General features: G+C 45.3%; 2 protein-coding genes across 3 annotated transcripts in view; one reads left to right on the top strand and one right to left on the bottom strand.

Annotated features, from left to right (window-relative positions):
* Positions 1-6,888, top strand: part of SPOCK2 (SPARC (osteonectin), cwcv and kazal like domains proteoglycan 2) — a 55,699-nt gene extending 48,811 nt beyond the window's left edge. For both annotated transcript variants that reach the window (XM_038408790.2, XM_038408789.2), the window contains 2 exons: positions 420-557; positions 1,952-6,888. In XM_038408790.2, the coding sequence (XP_038264718.1) occupies positions 420-557; positions 1,952-2,088 (275 nt within the window). In that variant the 3' untranslated portion in view covers positions 2,089-6,888. The remainder of the gene's footprint in view (positions 1-419; positions 558-1,951) is intronic.
* The window catches only part of TYSND1 (trypsin like peroxisomal matrix peptidase 1), a 33,172-nt gene continuing 12,725 nt past the window's right edge, over positions 2,982-23,428 (bottom strand). Inside the window, exon 5 of the mRNA XM_038408787.2 lies at positions 2,982-3,795. The gene's annotated coding sequence lies outside the window, so the exon portion shown is untranslated. The remainder of the gene's footprint in view (positions 3,796-23,428) is intronic.

The following is a 23,428-nucleotide window of genomic DNA, read 5'->3' as shown; positions in this document are numbered from 1 at the left end:
TTGATATCTGCCTCTGCCCCTTCACCTCCCTATAGTTGAGCTGTGACCCACCTCAGAATACCAGTATGATATTTCTCACTGTGATGCATGAGGTGTTACTCTGAGTTAGTGCTGGACTCATCTGAGACCTTGTTACAAGATGTATGCAGCTGTGACATTCTTACTTCGTGAGCTCGTCCCCTGAACTTCTGAAAAATGCACTGTGTGACCTGCCCCTTCGTGCATGCTCCTGGTATTTCACTTTCTTGTGAGGCAGCATCCACTGCAGGTTGCTGGATTTCTGAGATGTTTGTTCAGCAACTGTTTTTAGAACAGCTGATTGCATCTCCATGTTTCAAATGCAGCAGTAGCTGTTATACTGTACGTTTCCTGTTCTCACACTGGACCCAGTTTTGGAGACTCTTATCATTTTCCCCCAGGTGTTTTCATTCCAAGCTGTGATGAGGATGGGTACTACAGGAAGATGCAGTGTGACCAGAGCAGTGGGGAGTGCTGGTGTGTTGACCAGCTTGGCCTGGAGCTGACAGGAACAAGGATACGTGGAAACCCGGACTGTGGTAAGGATACCGGAGGGAGGAGAGGGAAGTATTCATGTCCTCCTGACTTGGCAATGAATGAGCATTGCATCACAGAGGAGCAGCTCTGGATGTGCTGTTGATTCAGGAAGCGGCAAGTGACTATCACGGGAGGCATGTAAAGCAAGCACGCCTCCAAAGCCTGCACCCAAAGGGTCACCAAAGCCTTTCCCTGCATGTTAAGGACTCAGGAAATTTGGATTCGGATTCATAGATCTTTAAGGCCACAAAGGCCCATTGTGATCACCTAGCCTGGCCTGCATAACACAGGCCATGGGGCCTCCTCCAATGATTCCTGCATTGAGTCCAATAGATGTGAGATTAGGTCATAGCAAATGAAAACAAACCTAATCCTAGTCCAGAGGTGGGCAACCTACGGCCCGGGGCCACATCCGGCCCGCGGGACCATCCTGCCCGGCCCTTGAGTTCCTGGCCAGGGAGGCGAGCCCCTGGCCCCTCCCTTGCTGTCCCCCCCTCTCCTGCAGCCTCAGCTCGCCATGCTACCAGCGCTTTGGGCGGTGGGTCTGTGAGCTCCTGCCGAGCAGTGCAGCAGCATAGCTGGCTCCAGACGGGCAGCATGGCTGCCAGTCCTGCTGCTCTGAGTGGCATGGTAAGGGGGTGGGAGACTTGGATAAGGGGCAGGGAGCAGGGGGATGGTTGGATGGGACGGAGGTTCGGGGGGGGCTGGTCAGGGGACAGGGAACAAGGGGGGTTGGATAGGCGTGGGAGTCCCAGGGAGCCTGTCAGGGGGTGGGGGTGTGGATAGGGGTCGGGGCAGTCATGGGACAGGGAGCCGTGGGGTTGGATAGGGTGGGGGATTCTGAGGGGGGCAGTCGGGGCAGGAAGTGGGAAGGGGCAGATAAGGGGTGGGGTCTAGGCTGTTTGGAAAGGCACAGCCTTCCCTACCCAGCCCTCTGTACAGTTTTGGAACCCCGATGTGGCCCTCAGGCCAAAAAGTTTGCCCACCCCTGTCCTAGTCTCTAATGGATGTTCATTTACATTGTAAAACCATTACCCACTTCAGCACAGTTTGCCCTGACCATAAGATGGTGCTTGAGGAGAACCTCAGATTGGGATAGCAGGGATGTTGCTTGTAAGGACAGAGGTACACTGGGAGAACTGTGTCAAGGCCTGGGGCTGGGATAGAAGGGCCACTGCTGGGGAAGAACGGTTGCATTGTTAGAACTGGGCAGGACTGAGTTTGCGCACCCTCCTCTGTGGGTATGTCTACACTGTCATTGCAGGCAACTTGAGTAGACATCTCCAAGCTAGTTTTAATCTAGCTGGCTCCTTCTCTCAGCCTACAGCAGTGTTGTGAGGTACGCTGGGCTTCCAACTAAGTGATTTCCCTAACTTGCGCTGTCATCTTGTTGTAGATGACATAGTTGGGTTCTCGGGGGATTTTGGGAGTGGCGTTGGATGGGAGGATGAGGAAGAGAAAGACACTGAGGAAGCTGGAGAAGAGGCTGAAGAAGAGGAGGGAGAGGCAGACGACGGAGGCTACATATGGTAGAAGCGGAGAAGAGCACAATTTGGTCGGGATGCTGGCAGCAAGGCGAGACAGCAGTCAAACTCGAAGAAATGAGCAGCTTAATGAGATGATCAGGAAACACAGTTGAATGTAACTTACTATAGTAGAAAAAGTGTGTGCGCGCATGTATGTGTGTGTGGATGCTTGGAGTGCTATTTACAATGCCCCTGGGACACCCTGCATTCTCCCAATATAGCTGAAAGCACCACTGTAGCAAAGCAAAAGTAAAAAGCAGTCTGCAGTGTTGGTTCAGTTGGGGATTTTTGTTCCACTTTTAGGTCTGTATTGATAAATATTTCAGCTCATGGGCACACCCCCTCCCCCATCAGTGTGCACATGCTCACACATACCAATACCCACATGCATATTCACAGCCATGTTAACCACTGAGTAAAAAAACCCACCAGTAATTAACACCTTGGTATATGAATCTGAGCTAGCTCACCACTGACTTTAGCAGTTGCACACTGCAACCACCTCAGAAAATCACAGGAGCATTTCCCAGTCTGCATTGTAGCACATGCACTGCCATGAATGACAGGCTGTACTAGTGTGCAGTCCTTCACTTGCCTAAAGTTTAGGTGAAGAATTGTACGGCCATGGTCCAAATGCAGGGCTGTACCCTGTGTGGGTGAGACAGAAGTGTCCTTGGGCCTGTTTGAGATTCCTGTTTCTTGGGGGAAATTAACCTATAAGGATATTGCATCTTGCTGTTGAAAGCAACACTCTCGTGGTAGGTCAGTGACTGTTTAGGCACCTGTGGCTGGCTCAGCTGCATTAAACCCAAAAGCGGTATTGAAGTTTTTTGCCAAACAGATTGATCATGAATTAATTCTGCATCTTCTAGTGGGACAGAAAAGGGGATCAGGCACTTAGTTTTGCAGACCATTTTAATCATGGGGCAAAGTTTTGATCAATGATTTTAATAATCTTTTTGACCTTGCATGATGAAAAAACAAACTGCATTGACAGACTCATTACAATAAGAGCCCAAGAAAACCTGTTCTGTACCCACTTCCTTCCCATCCATCCGCTGTTGTCCAGGGCCAGCTTCTGGCAGTCAGAGGTTTAGGGATACTCAGAGCATGGGGCGGGGTGTCCCTGACCATCTTGGCTAAGAGCCATCGATGGTCTTGGGAGAAAGCGAATCTTGCAGCTGGCACAGGCGGGACAAGCCATGAACTAACAGGATCAGATAGGCAATGCTGTCCTATGAAAACCCAAAAGCTTGGCTGGAACCTGACTCAGATTGGTAGTGCCCAAAAGCTGTCGCTATATGATACCCATGAATGGGGCCAGTTGAAATGTATTGGTGGTGTCTGTCCATTTATTAAGGATTTGGGGGAGGGGAAGAGGAAGGTTCAATGACAATGGGTGATCACACAGACTGCAGCTTTGTTTTGTCCATTGACTAGAATTTTGTGTGTGCATAAGCAAGATGTCTTCTGGGTTTCAGAATACTCCTTACAGTGTTCTACTCTTTGCAAAGCTGGGAGCTGCTCAGACCAGTAGAACTGGCTATAAGGCTGCCCATTCAGCTTCTTGAAACCATTGTGTAATTCCAGCCACAATTTCCATTATCAGTCCCAGAAAGCCTCCATGTAACAGAAGATGAGATGAGGGACTAGTGGCAACATAGCTCCAGGTCACATCTTTCCCTGTTCGTGGGAATATTCTGTCACCTTCACCCTGTCAGAAAAGGAGAAACAAAGTCTGAAAGGTCAGTTTCTTTGTAAGATGTAGAGCACTTTCCTACCCCTCCAGGAGACAAGGCATTTATTGAATATGAACAATGCATGTACCAGTGTTTTTTGTCATTGCTGTCTCTGGAAAGCACCTACCGTTTCCTTCTGTTCAGTTTATGTGTCTGTCGGGGTTGGGCTGAGGTACTTTTGAATGTTCTGTTAGTCACTGGATGCTTGAGAAGCTCTGATGAGCTAGAAAAGTCAATGCTTTGGGTTTTACTACAGAAGAACCAGCTCCCCAAGAACTCGTATTTAAAGGCAGGAAGACTAGGTTAGTGGGGCATAGGAAGCAACTTGGTGAGCAGCATGGGGACAGTGCAACAGAAGATGAAGATAGATGTGAAAATGACATTCCTTCAGTGAAAGAAAAGACATCTCCCCACTTGCGGAACAGTCACCCACCCCCTATCTTCACTGCAGCCTCCATAATCGTAAACTGGGTGTCGGCTCTTGGCTTAAGAAGGTTGATTTGCTTTTTTTGATGGAGACACTCACAGTGAGTGCGTGCGCGCACGCGCGCACACACCAAAGAAGGGGCTTGATCCTATTCCCATTACGTCAATGTAAGATTTGCCAGTGACTTAACTGGAAGCTGGATTTGACCAAGCTATGTTAATTTCAGTTTGATGGAATGGCCCTCAGCAATCAGATGCTAATATTACAAGTGTGGCCCTGTCGGCGTATGGGTGTGTGACTTGAAAGTCTGTGCATGTGTGCGCAGTGTAAACATGTCCCAGTACAGAGAGAGAGAGTGTGGGTGTGTGGTAAAATAGTGATAGCCAGCTTGGCTTACATTGGGCATTCCAGATCTTATGTGACATTAAGTCTAAAAGGAAGCTCAATGTGCTACAATCCGAGTAAACCCAAATAATATGCTTGCAATGATACCCCATTAGAGAACACTGTTATGTAGCCAACTGTGATAATAAACGCACCTTGCAGTGTGGAACGCTTTACATTCCTTTCCGCCCAATCTCTCTCTAATAAATACACCCACAAAGCTTATCTCCCTTTATTCAGCTATTTCTCCTGATCTTCTGAGGAAAGAATAATTGACCAGGACTGATGAGGGGACACTGTAGTTGAATGTGCCACTCCCGAAGGGGATGACCTTCTCAGTCAGTACGCTACTTGAAATGTTCTGTTTTTCTTAAGAGTTTGTGTTTCATATCGGATTTTTTCCCCCATCAGCATCACCTCACAAACTATAACACACACTTGACTTTTCATTCCTAAAAGTTCATTTTTACATCCCACCTGTTGTCATTGCCTTTTGGGGCAGTTCCAGTCTCTTTTGTTTGCTTCATGCCTGCTTGTCTCTGGTACTGGAGTTGCTTCCAGTTGTGCACGTTTAATAACCTGTAAATATGTTTTTGAATCAAAGAAGCAATTTTCTAATCCCAAAGCACTCTAGCTATGTAGAGCCCCCTTCTTCCCCTGAGACAGTGGGGCTTGCCGCTGAGTTTTGGGCTAGTTGTTAAGGCATTGGAGTCCTTCAGTCTCAACCAGGCTCAAGGCTGCACTGATTGTGCTAGGATTCAGTTTAGCAGTGAAAAACTCCACTGGAGGTGTTTGCCTCTGCTAACAAGGCCTATATTGCTGCAGAGGTCAGCTCCTCCTTTAGCTGCAGAAGCCAAAATATAAACAAAGGAACAAACACACAAATCATTTGCAGCCTTTTGCTTTCCAGAGCTCTACCTCTGCCAACACACACACACGGTATTTTAACAACAGGAATACCCTCCCTACTCTAATTTTTCCTGGTTGTAAATATGACACCTGTGTGTTGGGATTCTTGTTTGTTTAATTGACACCACCACCATTCCCATAGGAATCAGCTGCGATATCACCACCATCTCCTTAGCAAGCAGCTTGGCCATCACACCTGCCCACATAGTAAGCAGTTGTGCTAGCACAATGTGTCATTGGCAGGAGGGGAGGTAGGAGAGGAAATGTCTAGCTACACTTGTTTTGTTAAAAGTTTTGTTTTTTAAGAATGAACTAAGCCATTGCAATATCTATGACTGGCCTTCTGACCCAGGGGCTAGTGATCTTCACTGCTGTGCAGAAGACCTAGCTTCCATTCCTGGTTCTCAGCCCCAGAGATGGCAGGAGCTAGGAGGGCACTGGAAGCACAAGGCTCAGACTCTGAGCAAAAGAGGAAGGGCCATGCATTGCACAGCAGCACACACCCCCTTCCCCTGGAAAAGTAGGAATGCGGCAGCTGGACATGGAAAGGAGTGTTAGCCTTCTGGTCAAGGTGAAAAGTGGGATCCGGGAACATGCAAAGTGGGCAGATGGAATCCTAAGGCACATAGAGGGCACTGTCTCAGCTGTAGGCTTTTCAAGTGTGGCTGATCATTCTCTGTGTTTTTGCATTCAAGCTTCCTGTGGCTCTTTCCCATACACTTCTCTTTTACTATGGAACTACCCTGGCTCTACAAAATATAGCACCATGGCTTTAAACCTTTTATCCACCTCTTTCTCTCTTCTCCTCCGAACCGGCGATTAGCTCACTGGTGATCAAGAGCTATGTATATTAAAACCACTAATAGATAAGTATTTTGAAGGTGTTCAAAACATGTTCATTTTTTTTTTAATTATATGCTTAATGAAAGAAACTGACTAACAAAGTTCAGAGAGGAGCAACAGCGTGTAGCCTGAAACATTTTAAAATGTCTTATGTGCAATAACTTTGAACTTAGAGTTAAGAATCGTGTTCAAGTGCTTGGATTTCAGTTTGTATACTTAAGTGCTAAAATTGTATCTCTCAGTAATTTTAGATGTTAATCCAAACCAAGTGTTAGAATGTATGTGTGCATTTGATGGGCACTAGCGCACCGAACATTTCAGTTCTTTAGGGCCTCCCTTTTCCCAGCTGCTACACTCCTGTCCTGCTTCACAAGGCCGCCAGGGAAAGCTGTTTCACATTGTCTGTCTCTGCCTAATACTTAACCTAAGGAAACAAGTACACACACCAAGAAATGAAATATGTTATTTTTAAAAAAATTAATAAAAATTTATAAACACTCCTTTTTCCCCCTGCAGTGCTGTCATCTTCTCTATTTTAAAAGACTTGGGCTGGAGTGTGAATTCAAAATGGCAGCTGACACCCAGCAGGGGAGATTCAAGTTATCCATCTGCTGCACAGGTAGCATGCTGAGCTCCAGGGGAGGGGAGGGAAGGGAAGGGAAGCGTCTTAAGTCGCACCTGGCCAGGCTGTTGCCAGACCGCTCTTGCAAGCATTGGGACAATGCCTCTTAGCCAAGAAAGTGTTGGCCAGAGTGCAAAGTCCTGAAAGCAGATGCTACAAAATTAGGGACAATCCTGTAGAGCTTCCAAAAAGAAGGGAAAGGACCCTTCAGGTTAAAAAATGGCTACATTAGGGCTCTCTCTCATCAGCATCTTACCCCAATTTGCAGAAGTTATCCCAATCCTTCACCTACCCTGCCCTCTGTGTTGCTTTCCTATCACCTCCAAGGGGAGACCCTGAAGAACATGGCATAGATGGAGCGTTAGAGAACCTCACAGGGGAAGCTTCACGGCAAGAAGCTAGAATGTCCCACTCACGGTGGTGTTGGTCCGAGGAGACATAGAGAGGATTTTTTCCTCCTTTCCTGTATGTTCTGAACTTCAATATGCATTCTAGGCTTGTTTCCAGACACTGACACGGACAGGCTAGTTTATTGAGATACTATAAAACACCTGCGCTGGCATGTCTGAGAAACTTGCCTCTGATATTCTGCATTCCAGTTTCATGGCTGTGCTGTCAATAAGTGGAAAAACTGGCCCATTTTTCAAAAAGTAGCTCTACTACAGATTGATGCTTCCCTCTCTCCAACCCCCTCCTCCCCCAATCACACTGTCTAGCAACTGAGTGACATACCATTCCTCATAGCCAGTTTCCATGAGCAGGTCTAATGTCTTGTCCCTGTTCACCCAGTGATTGCATTAAGGCTTAATAGCCATTTATCCAGTTCAGTTGCAAGTTCAGCCTTCAGCGTGCAACAGAAATCTAGCGTAACACCTTGTCAGCGTAATACATTGTCAAAGACTTGGCTCTTGCGCCATCTTGAAACTGTTTTGCAATCATGGGGATTATTCACTCTCTTTCCCCTTTAGCTGTGAACTATGTGGCCCACACAGGCAAGAGACAGGGTAAGCATCTTCTGAAAGCTGCATGCCCCTAAAGGGCCTCTGTCCATACACCATATGCTTCTAAAAGGGAGACAAAAAGGCGTCTGCTGAGAGGGAGTGTTATGGAATGAACACTGGCTTCATTTATACTCCTTAACCTGGGCCACACAGGGCACATCATCGTGTACCCTAAAACATCAACCTGGTCAGGTGGCCGTGCTGAACTAGGTACAGACACCACTTAAAAAAAAAAAAAAAAAAAAGACCACCACCCCATTACAAGAGGCAATGCAAACTATTGTACAAAGTCCCCTTATGGTTAGGGCTCAAAACTCTCCCTGTACAAAGCCACAGGGCAAGTGAACGTTTCAAAAGGCACAGCTGCACAGTGCAGCAGAGAAAAGACTTTGGGCAGCAGCCTGCCCCAACAGGCAGTGGCCGTTCATCGTTCTGGAGCCCATGACAACACAAGGCTCATACGTGCTACAGCGGATGCAGTCCTCCCCAGAGCCCAATGCTACAGGGGCTTCTGCGATCCCTTGCTCAAGCTCTCTGCAGCCTCATCCCTGAAGACATCAAAACCCGTCAGGGTCCATTGTCTTTCAGGAGAGATGCACTAGGCAAGGCCACTGCACCCATATATTGGCACGTTAACTTTGGAAAAGAAGACAGGAAGAGACCATTTGTGCAACGTGGTAAGATGGAGCATTCTTGTGTAAGTGCTTTATTTACTTGGGTGAGACAAGCTGTACTTGGCCATTCCTTGGAATTACATGATCTTAAACTAGCTTTGCAGACAAATAACCTAGTTATTGGATTCAGAGTGGTCACCGTGTTAGTCTGTATCAGCAAAAAGAACGAGGAGACTCTGTGGCACCTTAGAGATGAACAAATTTATTTGAGCATAAGCTTATGCTCAAATAAATGTTAGTCTCTAAGGTGCTACACGTACTCCTCGTTTTTTCTAGTTATTGAACTTTGTGCAACAAAACTTAAACTGCCAGTTAGTTTAGAGGAAAAAAATAATTTCTCTTTTGTTAACTAGGCTGAATTTATCTCTGGTGTAATTCCCCTGAAGTCACTGGACTCTCAGAATTTAGCCTAGTAGTTAGTATCTAGCATGTATGTAAATGTGAGTAGGTGGTAGGTCAGTAAAGCTGACATATAAAAAACACTTTCACTGTAAAAATACAACATGGCATACACAGGGTCATATCCTTAGCTGGGGCTAGCACTGTTGAAGTCAATGAATCTGTGCCCATTTATAGCAGCGGAGGATCTGGCCCTGACACAAAAAATTACATTCCCATGTTGTCTGGCACCATAGGGAATATGTGCATGTGATGGGAGTGTGGTTCAGACTGCACTCTGTGACCCAAATTCAAAAGGTGAATATAAGAAAATGTAAACTGTAGCATGCCCATCACTTACTGAGATTTACATTCACTTACATGTAATAAGAGGGAGCGTGAGTTACATAGACCCTGTAACATCCTGAACATTAGTTTAACATGCACCAGAGGCTGAGGTCAAAAGAGAGGAAAGTAAAACAAAAAAAGCAACTACCACGAGGCTGCAACTCATACACTATTTGGCATACATGCCTTCACCTTCTTCTATTGCCTCACCCTGTACCCAGCACAGCCTTCCTTACAGCAAGTCCCGGCTGAGTGTAAGAGAGCCCAGTAGCGATGCAGCACTGTTCTTCGGCTGAGTTGTTAAATAGCAGGCCCTGATGGCTGTCCAGGGAGCTGATATAGATCCAATTGCACTCTCCCCCCTAACACACTTTAATTTTAAATAAGCGTGTCTGGGGAGGGATGTGTGGAGACAATCCACAGCCATGGGTGAGCTTTTGCTGAGCCCATTAAGGCTAGTCAGTTTAGGTATAGTTATTATCCCTGCCCTGTGGGATACCTGCAATATAAAAGGCACTGTAGAAACCAAAGCGTCCATTACTGGACCTGAGCTGTGGTTTCCAGAGTATTGTGCTGTGAAGTGAAGAGTAATCCATGACATCTCTGTATAGAAATCACCATTGCACTGGCTAGAGCCTCAGCTAACTTTCCAGGCCTGGCAGTGCAAAATGTTTCACAAGCTATAATGAACACAGTTTCACAGCACGAAATATCAGTGTTCCTATTTCATGGGAGGTGGGGCATAGAGGCACAGGAAGGTTAAGTGACTTGGCATACGCCACACCAGTTTAACTGGAGCAGAGCGGTGACTAGAACGCAGATGTCTTCATTCCTACGCCTATGCTTTACTCATAAACCTGTCCTTCTGCAAGCATAAGGCAATTATTAGGCTGAGCAGCCCATCCTGTTCTGCATGCACCAGTAGTCAGGTTGGATGACTAAAGTAGGGAACTAATGCCCACTCCTACTTCTGTGATACCCTCTCTCATTACAGTTGCTTCAGTTTCTCCAAAGGGGCTGCCAATGGTTCCCGTACGTTGTGGCCTGTTCTGAGTACCATGCACAGCTGTCAGATCTGCGACACATCCAAATGATTCAGCTGACGCTGTGGACTAGTGCGTCTAACAATTCTTTCCAATGGAGTATCAATAGACATAAAAAAGCTTAACACTATCCACGCCCAGCAGGTGGGAACTGTTGTCCAGTCACCTGCTTTGGTATTGTTGAGCTGCTGTTGTGTTCAGTTCACAGCTCAAAGGCTTTTGTACAATACAGAACAGCGCTGATTCCCTGGAAAGAGTCCTGGTTGGCTAATTTTTAGTCTGGTCATGACCTACCCTGTTGAAAGCCAGGTGCTAGCTTTATAAAACCAGTACAAAGAGCCCAAACACTGTGTGTAACTGAGCACAACACAGTGTGTCAAATTCTGAGCTGTTAAATCCCTGCTGCCCCCCTGCTTTCTGCATGGATGTAAGTGAGAACACAACTTACTCCAACATGGGTAAGAGCGACGAGAAAGGCTATGCTTCATGGATTGGCCCTGACAGAGAGTAAAGGCACGCATGAGGAGGAAGGCACTAGCAAAGCAGTCATTATAATCCACATACCCCACAGCAGAAAGCCCAGCCACGCTGGGATTTACTGTCACAGGCATTCTAAGAGCATTGGTAGATTAAGACAAAATCAAGCCAAGTGGATCAGCTGAACTGAGTCCCCTGTTCTGAAAGGCCCAGCCCAAAAGTAAGCAATTTTAAGGCACGCTAGTTTTAATTCATCTGGACTCAGTTTAAGCCTTCATCCATAGGCTGACGCTAGACACGTCTTACCTGAGACGGTGAGGTCTACCAGTTTTTGGCTAGGCTTAGCTCTGCATTCTGGACCAAAAGGAGCTCTCGCTCCCTTACCCTACTTGGTTGTACCACAGAAATGCTACTTCTTCAGTCCTTTTGCAGCGAGCTTAACCTCTCTTTGATCCACATAATAAGGTTTAGGGGAAAAAAGGGGGCTACTAAGTTTAGTGCATGGCAGCATTGCTTAATGCACCCCTAGAAGGTACGCAGATACGATGGTGATGGTATGCAAGAATCTACACTGGACAGAATTGTCACAATCCTTTCTAATAAGAGAAGAATTTCAAAAATGTTGGTACAGTAACTCCTCACTTAATTTGAATTCTTAAAAAAGTGACTAAGCTAAACAACGTTAATCAAATCCACTTTCCCCATAAGAATTAATGTAAAGCTGGGGGGGGGGGGGGAGATCAGGTTCCAGGGAAATTTTTTCACCCGACAAAAGACATTATATACATATACGGTATCAGTTTTAAACAATTTTAAACAAACAATGTAATACTGTATTCAGCAAGGATGATTGTGAAACTTGGTTGAGGTGGTGGAGTCAGAGGGTGGATTGTCTGGCAGCTCCTCTTGCTGTTCTTTCCAAAGTGCCAGGGGGTGCTCTGCCCCAGGCCCACCCCCACCCACCACTTCCCACCCCTGCTCTACTCCCTCCCCACCCCCGAGCACACCACATCCTTGCTCCTCCCCTCTCCCCCCCACAGCCTCCTGAACAGCACACAACAGGTATGGGAGGGGAGCTGATTGCTGCAGGCAGGAGGCACAGGGAGGGAGGGGAGAGAGTTGCTGATCTGCGGGGGTGCCGGTGGGGAGGAGGTGCTCAGGAGCAGGGCGGAGAGCTGATGGGGAGCTGCCAGCCCACGCTGGTTCCAAGTCTCTACAGCCAAACAACATTATAAGCAAACATTGTGCAACTTTAAATGAGTATGTTCTCTAATAGCTCAGCAACGTAACAACGAACCAATGTTACCTGGGACGACGTTAAGTGAGGAGTTACTGTACTGTGGGTCCAAGAGCAATGGAGAACCCTTTGCAATGGTTTTAAGAGTGGCAAACAGAGGCTGAGAGAGGCGCAGCCAATCAAAAACATTCACTAACCTACAAGGTTTACTTGTACTTTGTTATTTCCCCTTTGGCCAGGTATGACCCTAAGATCATCCCAGTGCCAGAGAGCAAGGGGCTCACTAGTAATCAGATAATGCGTTTCAGCTGGCCTGACGAGTTTGGTGTACCCCAATTCACTGATATCACAATCTGTATCTAATAGGCGGCATGTAATTATCATTGGAAACTATAACTCACCAATCATTAATATTCTTGCATGATATGTATATGATGTGTATTAAGAGTTATGGATATATGCTGGAATTACGTTCGGCATTCATCACTAGACAGACATAAGGGGCCAGAGCTCTTGCAAGCTGAGAAAGATGGTTTCTTCAACCAAAGCGGGGAGCAGATGCATTGAAGTCTCTGGGAACTGAATAGAAGCAAGAAACCTGCTTAGGCAAGGAGAAACATCTTTCACATTGGAAAACAAGGGAAGCCATTGTACTTTTGTGGAAGGTTCTGACTGAAGGAAAATCAGCCATGGCTGGGAAGAAGAATGATTGGTGAGAGAAACCATCTTGAACAAAGCCTGTACCTTGCTAGGTTAAGTTTTAGATTTTTAGATGTGCTTTTTCACTTCTATTTGTGTGTAACTATCTCTGCTTACATTCCTTTTACAGGGCATCACTTAAGCTATGTCCTATTGTTAATACATTTGTTTTAATTTTTACTATAAACAAACTCAGTTACATTTGAAGGGAAGGGTGTATTTACCCCACTTAATAAGGTGCAATGCACTTTTGTCTCTTTAAAGGAGCAACGACACTTAACGTTCTTTTGATTGTTCCAGGACAGGGCTGGACATTTCAGAACTCACATTTTGGGAGAAATTCAGGGCTGTGGAGAGTTTAGAGTCACCTTACCAGTTGTTAGCCAAGGCTGGTGGAGATGAGCGGTATTGCAGGCAGGCTTCAACATTCAAAGCATTGGCCCAGGGCTGCTCAATATATAGACGGTACATGCTTGTTGCTAACTGTGAGTGGTCCAGGTAAAGAGCTAATGTAGCAAAGCTTTTAAGGCATTTCAGAGTTACGGGTAAGAGGTGACGTAACTTTTCACTGGTCTGGATTGCACTCCAGAACGTGACAGTGGGTAATTCTACTATGGGGAATTCCACCTTCCTCTGAAGCACGGGTGCTGGCCATTGTAAAAAATTGGCCACTTGGCTAGATGGACTACTGGTCTGATCTGGTACAGTAATTCTTATGTGCCAAAGTAATGCAAATGCCTCCCATTTTGAGCAGTCAGGCCTCACTCCATCTTGAGTATAGGGCATATTCCTGTAAGTTAATAAATGCCTTTAAATAAGTGAGTACCTCTTCTTTCCCCATCTGCAGCCTTGTGTAGTCAAGGCGTTGCAGCCTCTGAGTGGAAGAGCTTGTTCCTCTCCCAGCCTTGCTCCCAGTAAGTGTCAGGAGGGTAAGTTAGGGCATTTTTACACAGACACATTGAAGCTTATTTGGAGAAATTCCCTTTAAAGTGCAGCTAAACAAATGAACCTGTTTTAGCAAGACGCAACCCTACCTGTGGCAGCAGTCGTCAGCCTGCATGAAATAAAGACAACAAATCCCACCTCTCCGCACTTCCTTTTTTCAAAAATCTCACACTCAAAAAGCATTGCCGTGCCCGCCTGGGAGGAACAATTCTGCTTTCTCAGGCTATTCCATTGCCAAAAGGATCGTTAGCTACAAAAACATACTGTGGTTTTACAATCATAGGGAGAACTCTCCTAAAAAGTACTGTATAATTAGACACACTAATATAGTGTGGTGTCATACGGCCAGCACCTGGATGATGCCACATGAGATCAGCCAGGCTTGTGGTAATCGGTGCATGATGTGCTAGTGAGAGTGCAGCCATGTCCTGCCAGCTTGCAGCTGCATACAGACTAATAAATATGCTCCCTAGAAAACAGAAAACCAGCAGCAAGATAGGACAGTTAGCTAGTAACAGCTTCTCTGTCCCTGGAGCACTGACAGCCTGTCAGATTCTACTGTGTCTATCCAGCTGACATGAACCCAAGCTCTCCAGTGCTGCTTGACAGCCTCACACCAAACCAGTCAAGAGAAAGCCAGAGAAGCTAGACATAGCTCTTCTCAGTAACAGCTGAGACTCAGGTCCTATTTCCCAGTCCCTGTTACTGACTTAGCAGCTGATTTACTGGAACTTTTCTGGCTAGTTTCCTATAGCTACTGAAAAACAACACAAAAAATGAAATATGATCATCTGGGTTGGCAGTCCCTGGCACTGAGACATTTGTCTTGAGCACATGGATGGTGATTTGGGATCACACTTGTGCATTTTGCATCAGAGCTGTTGCCACTGGGTAGTAACATTCAAATTCACTGATTTAGGGCCTATTCCCACTCCCATTTAAATCAATGGCACAAGTCCCATTGACCCATATGGTGAAGTATTACGTACTTAATATATTAGCGTTTCAGTACCGGAGACCCAGGAGAAAAATCCTACATTTGGGCACCACTGAAAAAAAATATCCAGTTTTGATTCGCATCCCACTCTTCATTTCTGCCCTTCATAAATCACACACAATTGGCAGCTTCTGCTCAGGAGAGGTCCAAGCCGGCCATGACAGAAATGCATTGGCACAGATGGGAAAAAGTCTCAACACAAGCCCAAGGGGACAATCACTGAAATTGAAAAGGCTGAAAATTCAAAACTCATAAAAAGAAATATTTTTTTCCACCTGTATGTAATTAGACTGTGGAATTTAGTGCCACAGAGTGACATTGAAACTAAGAATTTAGCAAAATTCAAAAAGGAAGTGGATGCTTAGATGGATAACAGGAACATCTAGTTATAATGATGCTAACAAGAGAGTTTTGGAAGCAATATAAAACCTTACGCTTCAGGGCTGAAAACAATATTAGGTGTTAGGATGAGACTTTCATGTGGGGCAGATTAGTCCACATCTACCTATTACAGGGTTTCTTATACCTCCCTCTTCAACATCTGGTACTAGCTGCCATTAAAAACAGGATACTGGACTATGTGGACCTTAAGTCTGAGCCAGTCTAGCAATTCCTATACAAGCTTGCACAACACCTACTTGAGCTGATATTATCAGCCTTTCACTTTCACAAGGGGTTTTGCTGTAGGATGGTTAGATGCCCATCACAAGAGGCCATACAAATATCAAGTAAAATAACAGTCACACTAATGAGCAGAAAAACTAACTCAAAATTAAAACAGTCTCCTGACAAGCACAGACTATTGACAGTCTCTCTCTGTTCTGAATCTAATTCCATCTCCTTCCTCCTGCTGCAGAAGGATACGACAGCTGCAATACAACTCATGAATATAAGAAAAACACAAAGCAAAGTTGGCAGCGCAGTGAATCCCATCAAGTAAATAAATCAGGGAAGGTGCAAGGAGAAGGGATACAGGATTTTATAGCAACAAGAGGGAAAGTCTGTGTCAGATCCTTGGGGTGAGACCGGAGCAGGAAACTGGTTCTGACAGGCTAGAATGGCCGAAAACAGCTCTGTGGAAATGCAACGCAAACTTAACACTGCACACAGACCCATATAACAATCTACTGTTCATTTTTCTGAGTGGCATGGTGTGATTTCATGCAGTCACTGCAGATTGTTCAGAGTGGTAGGTTCAGCTCGTTTCCCTGGCAACTCATTCTTATTTCAGTGCAGTGGTCAAATACTAAGCTGAGCTTCCCATTCCTGAAATGAACTAATCAGTCCTTCTAGCTCTGTCCCTAGGCAGCAACAACAGTAATTGATGCTCTTTATACTTTGCTTACATGGGTAGGTCTCACTTATTAGCACTTAGTCCGTGCTGGACCTTTATATATTCAAACCTTAGATATTTACTTTCATGCTCCCAGCATCACAAACCAGTATAAAGAATGTCAGATTCACGCTATTAAACTCATAACCAAGGTTACTGGGTGAGTTTGGCACAGGTGCCTAACCTTATGCCATCTCCAGGTCTCAGTGAGTTCAAAAAGGAGGCCGTACTGTTTGAGGGGTTTCATATAAAATGCTGGAAATGAAAAGTGGTGCAGACGAGCTAAATGCCATGAACTTGCAGTATTATTACTGCTCATTTATTTTATTTAAAGGGGCACTGTAGAGCGATTATATGGTTTATCTTCAAACTTTTAAGCAAACCCCCTCAAAGGCACTCAGTGCAGAATAAGAGTGGCTACATGTGGATCTAGAATGGAATAGTTATTTCACAATAGCTATTCTGGATTATTTCCCCATGAAGAATAAGCCCTAAAACTTCTAACTTTTTAGAAATAAAAATACTCATCTGATTTTAAGAGACTGGTGGCTCATGGCTAAGTGAAAGCCAAACTTAGGCCTTGAACATCTTGACTGTTTCTTTAAAAAGAGAAAACAAGATTCCCAAATGTGATGCTAAGATACACTGTGCTGCTATGTAGGGACAGAGATAAGGATAAACCTCTTTATTCCCAAACTCCTAGCATGCTCAAGCAGAGAGCAGCACAAGCCCTCGTCATCCAACCCCTCCCTAGAAACCACTACTTTTGTACGCCTTTCGAGTGCTCCTACTAGTGGTTCCTTCACCTACACCACTGTCCTGTATAGCATAAACATCCAATTTAGACTAGGGAGATTTGCAGGAGTGCTGAGTGCCTGTAGTTCCAGCTGAGCTCAATGGATACGGCAGGTGTTCAGTACCTCTGGAAAATGAGGCACTAAGGGTGGGATCCAACTCTGAGCAGTGAAAACGTTTGAACAGGGGGACTGGACCCAGGGTCTCCCACCTCCTCAGAGGGTACCCTAACCTCTGGGTATAGAGTCATTCTCAGTCTCTCTCTCTCTCTCTCTCTGGCCCAATGACTATTTAAATATTTCACCACAGTGGAAGTCACTGAGCCAAAGAGATGGATGTAGTCCAGTGGTTAGAGCACTCATGCGGGAGGACCCTGCATCCAGTCCCCTTGCTCCAATCACATTCTATCACTATTGACTCACAGTGGAACAGATTCAACAGGAGAGAACCTCACATCAGAATATCCCATTAGCTCAGCTGTTAGAGCACTCTCCTGAGAGGTGGGAATTTAACCTGGGTCTCCCACATCCCAGATGAGTGATCTAAAACCATTACAATAAGAGTTACGCAGTGCTGAGCACCAGCACCTCCTCAGGTTCGAGTTTGAATGGGACTGATCTGATAGGCAGCCTCTGAGTACTCCTACCACATCAGGCCCTGCATGCACATGGCAGAATGTCTATTTTCCTCCAGCTTGTGAATTGTTCTGCCACTTATGAAGGAGAGAGGCATCCAGATATCAAGCAGCAGGCAGCAGTGTGCATGCCCAGGGCAGGAACATGGTACCCGGGGAACTTTTACCTGAAAATTTAAGTGCCGACTGAGTTTAAATACCTACAGGGATCAGCAGGAGTTTTGCAGATTGCAGACGAGCCAAAGTATGGGGTTTAGATACCTACGTACCTTTAGCGGATCTGGGCCTAGAGTAAATAAGCATAGGAACCTTGTCCATCTAGGAGTTTGTAAAGCACTGTGTGCTCTTATGCTGCTCTCTGAACAGAAACATGGGGCCATCTCTATGGGTGGAGATGGTTGGTGCATGGCCCCCTTGCCTCTCTGATCTCCAGTCTACCCAAAATGCCACAGCTAAAAATCAGCTGCTTCTCTTTGCCTCCTTCAGTGGTGTCCTCACCTCTTCAGCCTCATATTCATGACCTTGATTCTCCACTAGCTCGCCCCGCCATGCAGTCCCACCCCTCATCAGGGTGAAAACGCTACCAGGCTGATTGCATATTTTATGCCCACTGTGCACAGGTGAAAACAATCACACACACACAATGCAAGGCAATGTAGAGGAAGGCTTTACTGCATTGGTTTAAAGCTCCCACCTGCCTTCTCATCAATCCTCATCTTCACCTACTGCATATATCCTATGCCCTCCTCTCCTGAATGCTTCCTTCCACTCCAGCATTATGCCTTTACTTCCACTCTTCCTCTGACACTCATCGCCCTCGTCTCATCCTTCCAGTAACTCCTTAAAACACACAGGGCTCATGGTCAATTAGGATTGCACCTGCTCCATTTTATGTGCCTCTTCCTTTGTTCGCATCTGCCCCCATGATTGCACTTCAGAGCAAGGACCACAGCTACCTGGGTGTCTGTAAAGAGCATGTCCAACTAGAACACTGAGTAATAAATAATGACCAGTTATGTGTGCACCAAAATGTATTTATGAAACTATGTATATGATACAAGGGGTGGGTGTGTGCACATGCGCTAATTTGACCAAAACTGAAGCAAACACGTTTACATAGACCTGTGTTTACATAAGTGGCTTATTAATGCTTATTAATAAATTCAGTAGCACTGATACTTAATCTGTTCCTGAAGTTATTCTAATTCCTCCTCCTGGCTTTACTAATAGCTGTAGGAGAAATTGCTTGTGATGCAACAAGAATGGATTCCGATTTCAGGTGGGGAACAAACAGCAGGAGCAGATGGATTCAAGAAACAAAGAGCCTATTTTCATGCAAATATTCTTAGCAATTAAAAACTAAGGAAAGAGACTAAGAAAATGTCATTGTCTCTTAACAAAAGAGTGTTCAAAGTTCTGCATGAAGTGCCGATGTTTCTTTGCCAGGAGTGAAGCTATTCATCTTCTTTGGAGAACAAGGGCTTGCAAAATAATTAACAGAGGAAATGTTACGTGGCTTCTCCTGTAATTATGGAGATTTCCCAAACTTGTGTTGCGTTGAATTTAGCTAAGTGTTTCTCCTTCGGCAGAGTTCATGTCACACCGGCCAGAGTGCAGCTTCCTTTGGCCCTGACAGAGCCCTACTGAGAGGAACTAATGAATTGTTTGCATTTTCAGCAACAAAAGAGATGCAAGGAGGAAGCTGATGTGGGTTTGTAAAAATATAGCCTTTTATCTCTGTCAGTACCAGCTCACTTAGGCCTGGTCAGATGCCCTCTGCCACTCCAGTGGTGCCCTCAAGGCCAATCCCAGACCCTTTTTCTCTACAGGGAAGCAGTATAATGAACAGAGCAAGGAGACCCGAGTTCTGGCTCTGCCCTGGCCTTGCTGTGAGAACTCAGGCAAGCCACTGCATCCCTTTACACACTAGTCTGTTAGAACAGGGCTTTGCACAACACTGGGCTGAGAAGTGCTATTATTAACATAGGGGCACCTGAGAGAGCAAAGGAATAGAAAAAGGCAACACGATTGGTTTTTAACTCCTCTCTCTCACTTACTGGAGTGTCTTTAGTTACAATTCTCTTACCAGTGCAGTGCCCAGCCACTTGCATGCTGGCAAAGCCATCACACAGCTTCTCCTGTAGGCTGATAGCGGTGGATCCTTTCTTGCAGACCTTGCCCTTGCTGCTCTGAAGGACTGCACCAAGATTGATCCAATAGATGAACTCCTGCACTAAGCTCTTTGGGGAAAAAAAGGCTATTACAGTTCAGGGCAGCTGCACCTTTGTTCCCCTCAGTGGGCCAGCAAGAGCACCACCCTCAAGCTTCCACCTTCACAGCCACTCCCTTCTCACCAGGGCATTTCCAGGCTGCCCAGTTCCCTGCCTTCACTGTGTTATTTCCAGCAGAGACAGGCTGCCCAAGCACATGGGCTTGATTTCTCTTCAGAGACGATTAACAGGTACAGTTACAAGATACCACACAGCACTTTCCATGAAAGCCTACTGTATTCTTAAAGTAAAAGCACTACAGAGAAAAGACACACTAAAAACAACAGAACAACCTACATGCATGCGAATAAGCTTATGAGAGTTCACCCCAAACCCTACCTGGATTCTGGCAGAAACACTCCCTCGAATCCTCACCCAAGGGGATTCCTTGTAGTTACAAGTTCATCGCAGCTTTAGCTCAGAACAAGCACCCAGTCTTATGGGTCTTCAGTAGGTCCAGTCCTGCCAACTGTTCCCAAAGGATTGGAGCCCTCTGTGGCTCACTGATCCTGTCCACTTGCTGGATCAGGAAGAAGGCACTGAGGCAGTTTAAAAAAAAAAAATTTTTTTTCTTTGTCCATTAGTCCCTGGGAAATCCAGCGTGAAGTAGACTACATGAGCCTCTCCAAGAGGTGGCTTCAAAGGGCTGGTAACACAGAAAATACAGTAGCATCCCCCTCCTGATGGAGAAGATGCACACAATTCCACAACAACACATACACAAGTTCATGCGGAATACAATGGCCTGCAAAAGGTATTAAACCTAATTCAATAGGGTATAACTTATTTCAATAAGGTTCATCCAGGATATTGCAGGAAATTGTCATTCTCCCTGTCTCTGTACCCATGCAAGTCCTGCGCTTCCAGCCAGCACTTTATGATCGGATGCTTGCCCATCAGCATGCCAATTCACTTTCAAGAGGCACCTTAAAGTCAGTAGTGCTTAGACCATGTCATATCAAACTCTGCATATGGACAGCGTAATGTGCAACATGTGTATGCATCAGAGGAGGGGGGGTGTGCATTTCATCCTGTACCAAACCTCAGCCTAGCAAGGGCATGTTTTTTTGGCACCTATTGAAGGTTAGAGCAGTCCAAGGGCCATCATTCACCAGGGATGCTAGCTCTGCACCTGCCAGGGAGATTCCTTACACCAGGGGTCAGCAACCTTTCAGAAGTGGTGTGCCAAGTCTTCATTTATTCACTCTACTTTAAGGTTTTGCGTGACAGTAATACATTTTAATGTTTTTAGAAGGTCTCTTTCTATAAGTCTATAATATATAACTAAACTATTATTGTATGTAAAGTAAATAAAGGTTTTAAAATGTTTAAGAAGCTTCATTTAAAATTAAATTAAAATGCAGAGCCCTCTGGATTGGTGGCCAGGACCCAGGCAGCATGAGTGCCACTGAAAATCAGCTCACGTGCCGCCTTTGGCACGCGTGCCATAGGTTTCCTACCCGAACCTTGCATCATAGCTGCTTTGCAATCACTTGGTGCCAACAGAGCTGCAGTAAAGTTGATGCAATCCAACCATGATGTCCCTGCATGTGGGTAATATGCTGCCCTCTAGTGGCTGTTATGTCAGGACTTATTAGCATATGGACCTTATTCTTAGCTACACTTGTGTAAATCATAAGTAGCTGCTATGCAGTCAGCACAGAGACTGGTGCAAAGCTAACATGGGAGAAGGTCAGGGCTGTTCCATCTGCCCTACAGAAGATAAGCCTTCACCATAGTTCAGTTAAACAAAAAGTTCTCCTGCACCTGGAGCAGATATGCGTTTACAAACTCTATAGCCACTGCCACATGCATAGGGTCCCACTGGCAAAGATTGTACAAAGGGGGCAGAGCCAGGTAAAGGCTGGGAGAGGTTTTTCAGAGCTCTCGGTCAGGGATGTGTTTGCCCAGCCATTTAGGTACCATCTTTAGCACCAACCCACAAGTGAATGGAATGCTAGGGATGCAGCTTGTGTGGTAGAGCCAGAACAAACAGCATGAAAAGAGCTACATGAACCAGAAAGCTTGAAACACTACAGTGCCACAGCCCAGCTGTTCCTCCCTGCACCTCAGTGTGTGGATCTGAGGTATTCCGATATGTCTGTTGGCTTCACAAAGGTCACACTGGAAATGTTATTGGATAGAAGTGATAGGCTACGTGGACCTCTTCAGGCTGGAGAAGGAGTGTTATTGGAATTGAGTAGTAGGGGATTGGGAATGATTCACAAAATCCAGAGCTCCCCTACTTGCATGAAGGTGGACGCCTTCTAGGAGACAGATACTGAAAAGTATAAATTCAAAAGGTATGAGGAAAAAAAAAGTCAAGTGTACAGGACCAAGACAGTGATGGTGTTAGTTTCTAGGATTATAAAAGACAAAGAGTAACATTATCAGCTACTGAATTCATAAATCATGCTGAAAGGGGTGCACCTGTCATTACTATCTCCACTTATTGAAAGGAAACCTAGTTAAAAAATAATTTTGGCTTCTATTTAGATTCTTCTCTGAATTAAAGGCAGCAAATGGTATTGGTGACTATGTATGCATACCCATATGAATGCAAAAACCAATTACCCTTCTTGGGGAAGGGAGAGATGGGGCTAGAGAAGACTTCCTCTCTATAAGATACTCTCTTTAAAAAGAGACACAAGCAACAAACTATAAGACCTTAAAACTATACTGTGATTGGAAGCAACTCAGTGCCTTATTATACATTTTAGTAATTGTGCAGTACTAAGGAAAAAGCTTTGCACTATTGAAGTAGGCAAAAGAAGCTGTATTTAGTTCAAGATTTTGGGGAGCAGAGGGATCCAGGGTGAAGGAAGAGAAGGTTTATAGATTGCTTGGTAAATACAAGACAGAAAAATTGATTAGAAAAGAATTTTATTTTACAGCTTCTGAGAGGAAAAACACTTTACAGTGTAAGATGCCACCACAAACTTTACAAATCTTTTTCAGATTTCAAGGATACGAGTCTTCCACTGTCTAGTTCTGTTTCTCAGAAATAGCCATGGCCCAACATCCTCCCCCTCCTGCCACAAAACACCCTCATACTCAAATAGCCTCCCTGAGTCCCCCTCTCCCCACCAATCATTCTGCCTGAAGGGGACTGGGCAGAACTCCTCTGGAACCCAGAAGTGCCAGAGTTGATCAATCTAAAACCAAGCATCTGCCATTCCAGGCCTCTGCTCCCATAGGCTCAAGGAACACAAATTAAATCCAGTGCAAAGAAGCAATAGGAACCCAGTTGAATCTCTTGCTTGAGGCATGCAGTGGCCCACAATTACCACAAATGACTAGATAAATTTGAATGTACTATTACCTTGATTTTAGTAAGGCTTTTGATACTGTCTCATGTGTCCTTCTCATAAATAAAGTAGGGAAATACAATAATTTGGAGCTACTATAATGTGGGTGCAAAACTGGTTGAAAGTAGTTATCAGTGGTTCACAATCAAGCAGAAAGGGCATATCAAGTGGGGTCCCTCAGGGAGCAGTTTTGAGTACAGCTCTATTCAATATCTTCATCAATGATTTAGATAATGGCATAGAGAGAGTACACTTATAAAGGCTGTGGACGATACCAAACTGGG

Source organism: Dermochelys coriacea, chromosome 7, assembly GCF_009764565.3.
Source record: "Dermochelys coriacea isolate rDerCor1 chromosome 7, rDerCor1.pri.v4, whole genome shotgun sequence".
Lineage (NCBI taxonomy): Eukaryota > Metazoa > Chordata > Testudines > Dermochelyidae > Dermochelys > Dermochelys coriacea.
This window is presented reverse-complemented; position numbering and strand designations above follow the sequence as displayed.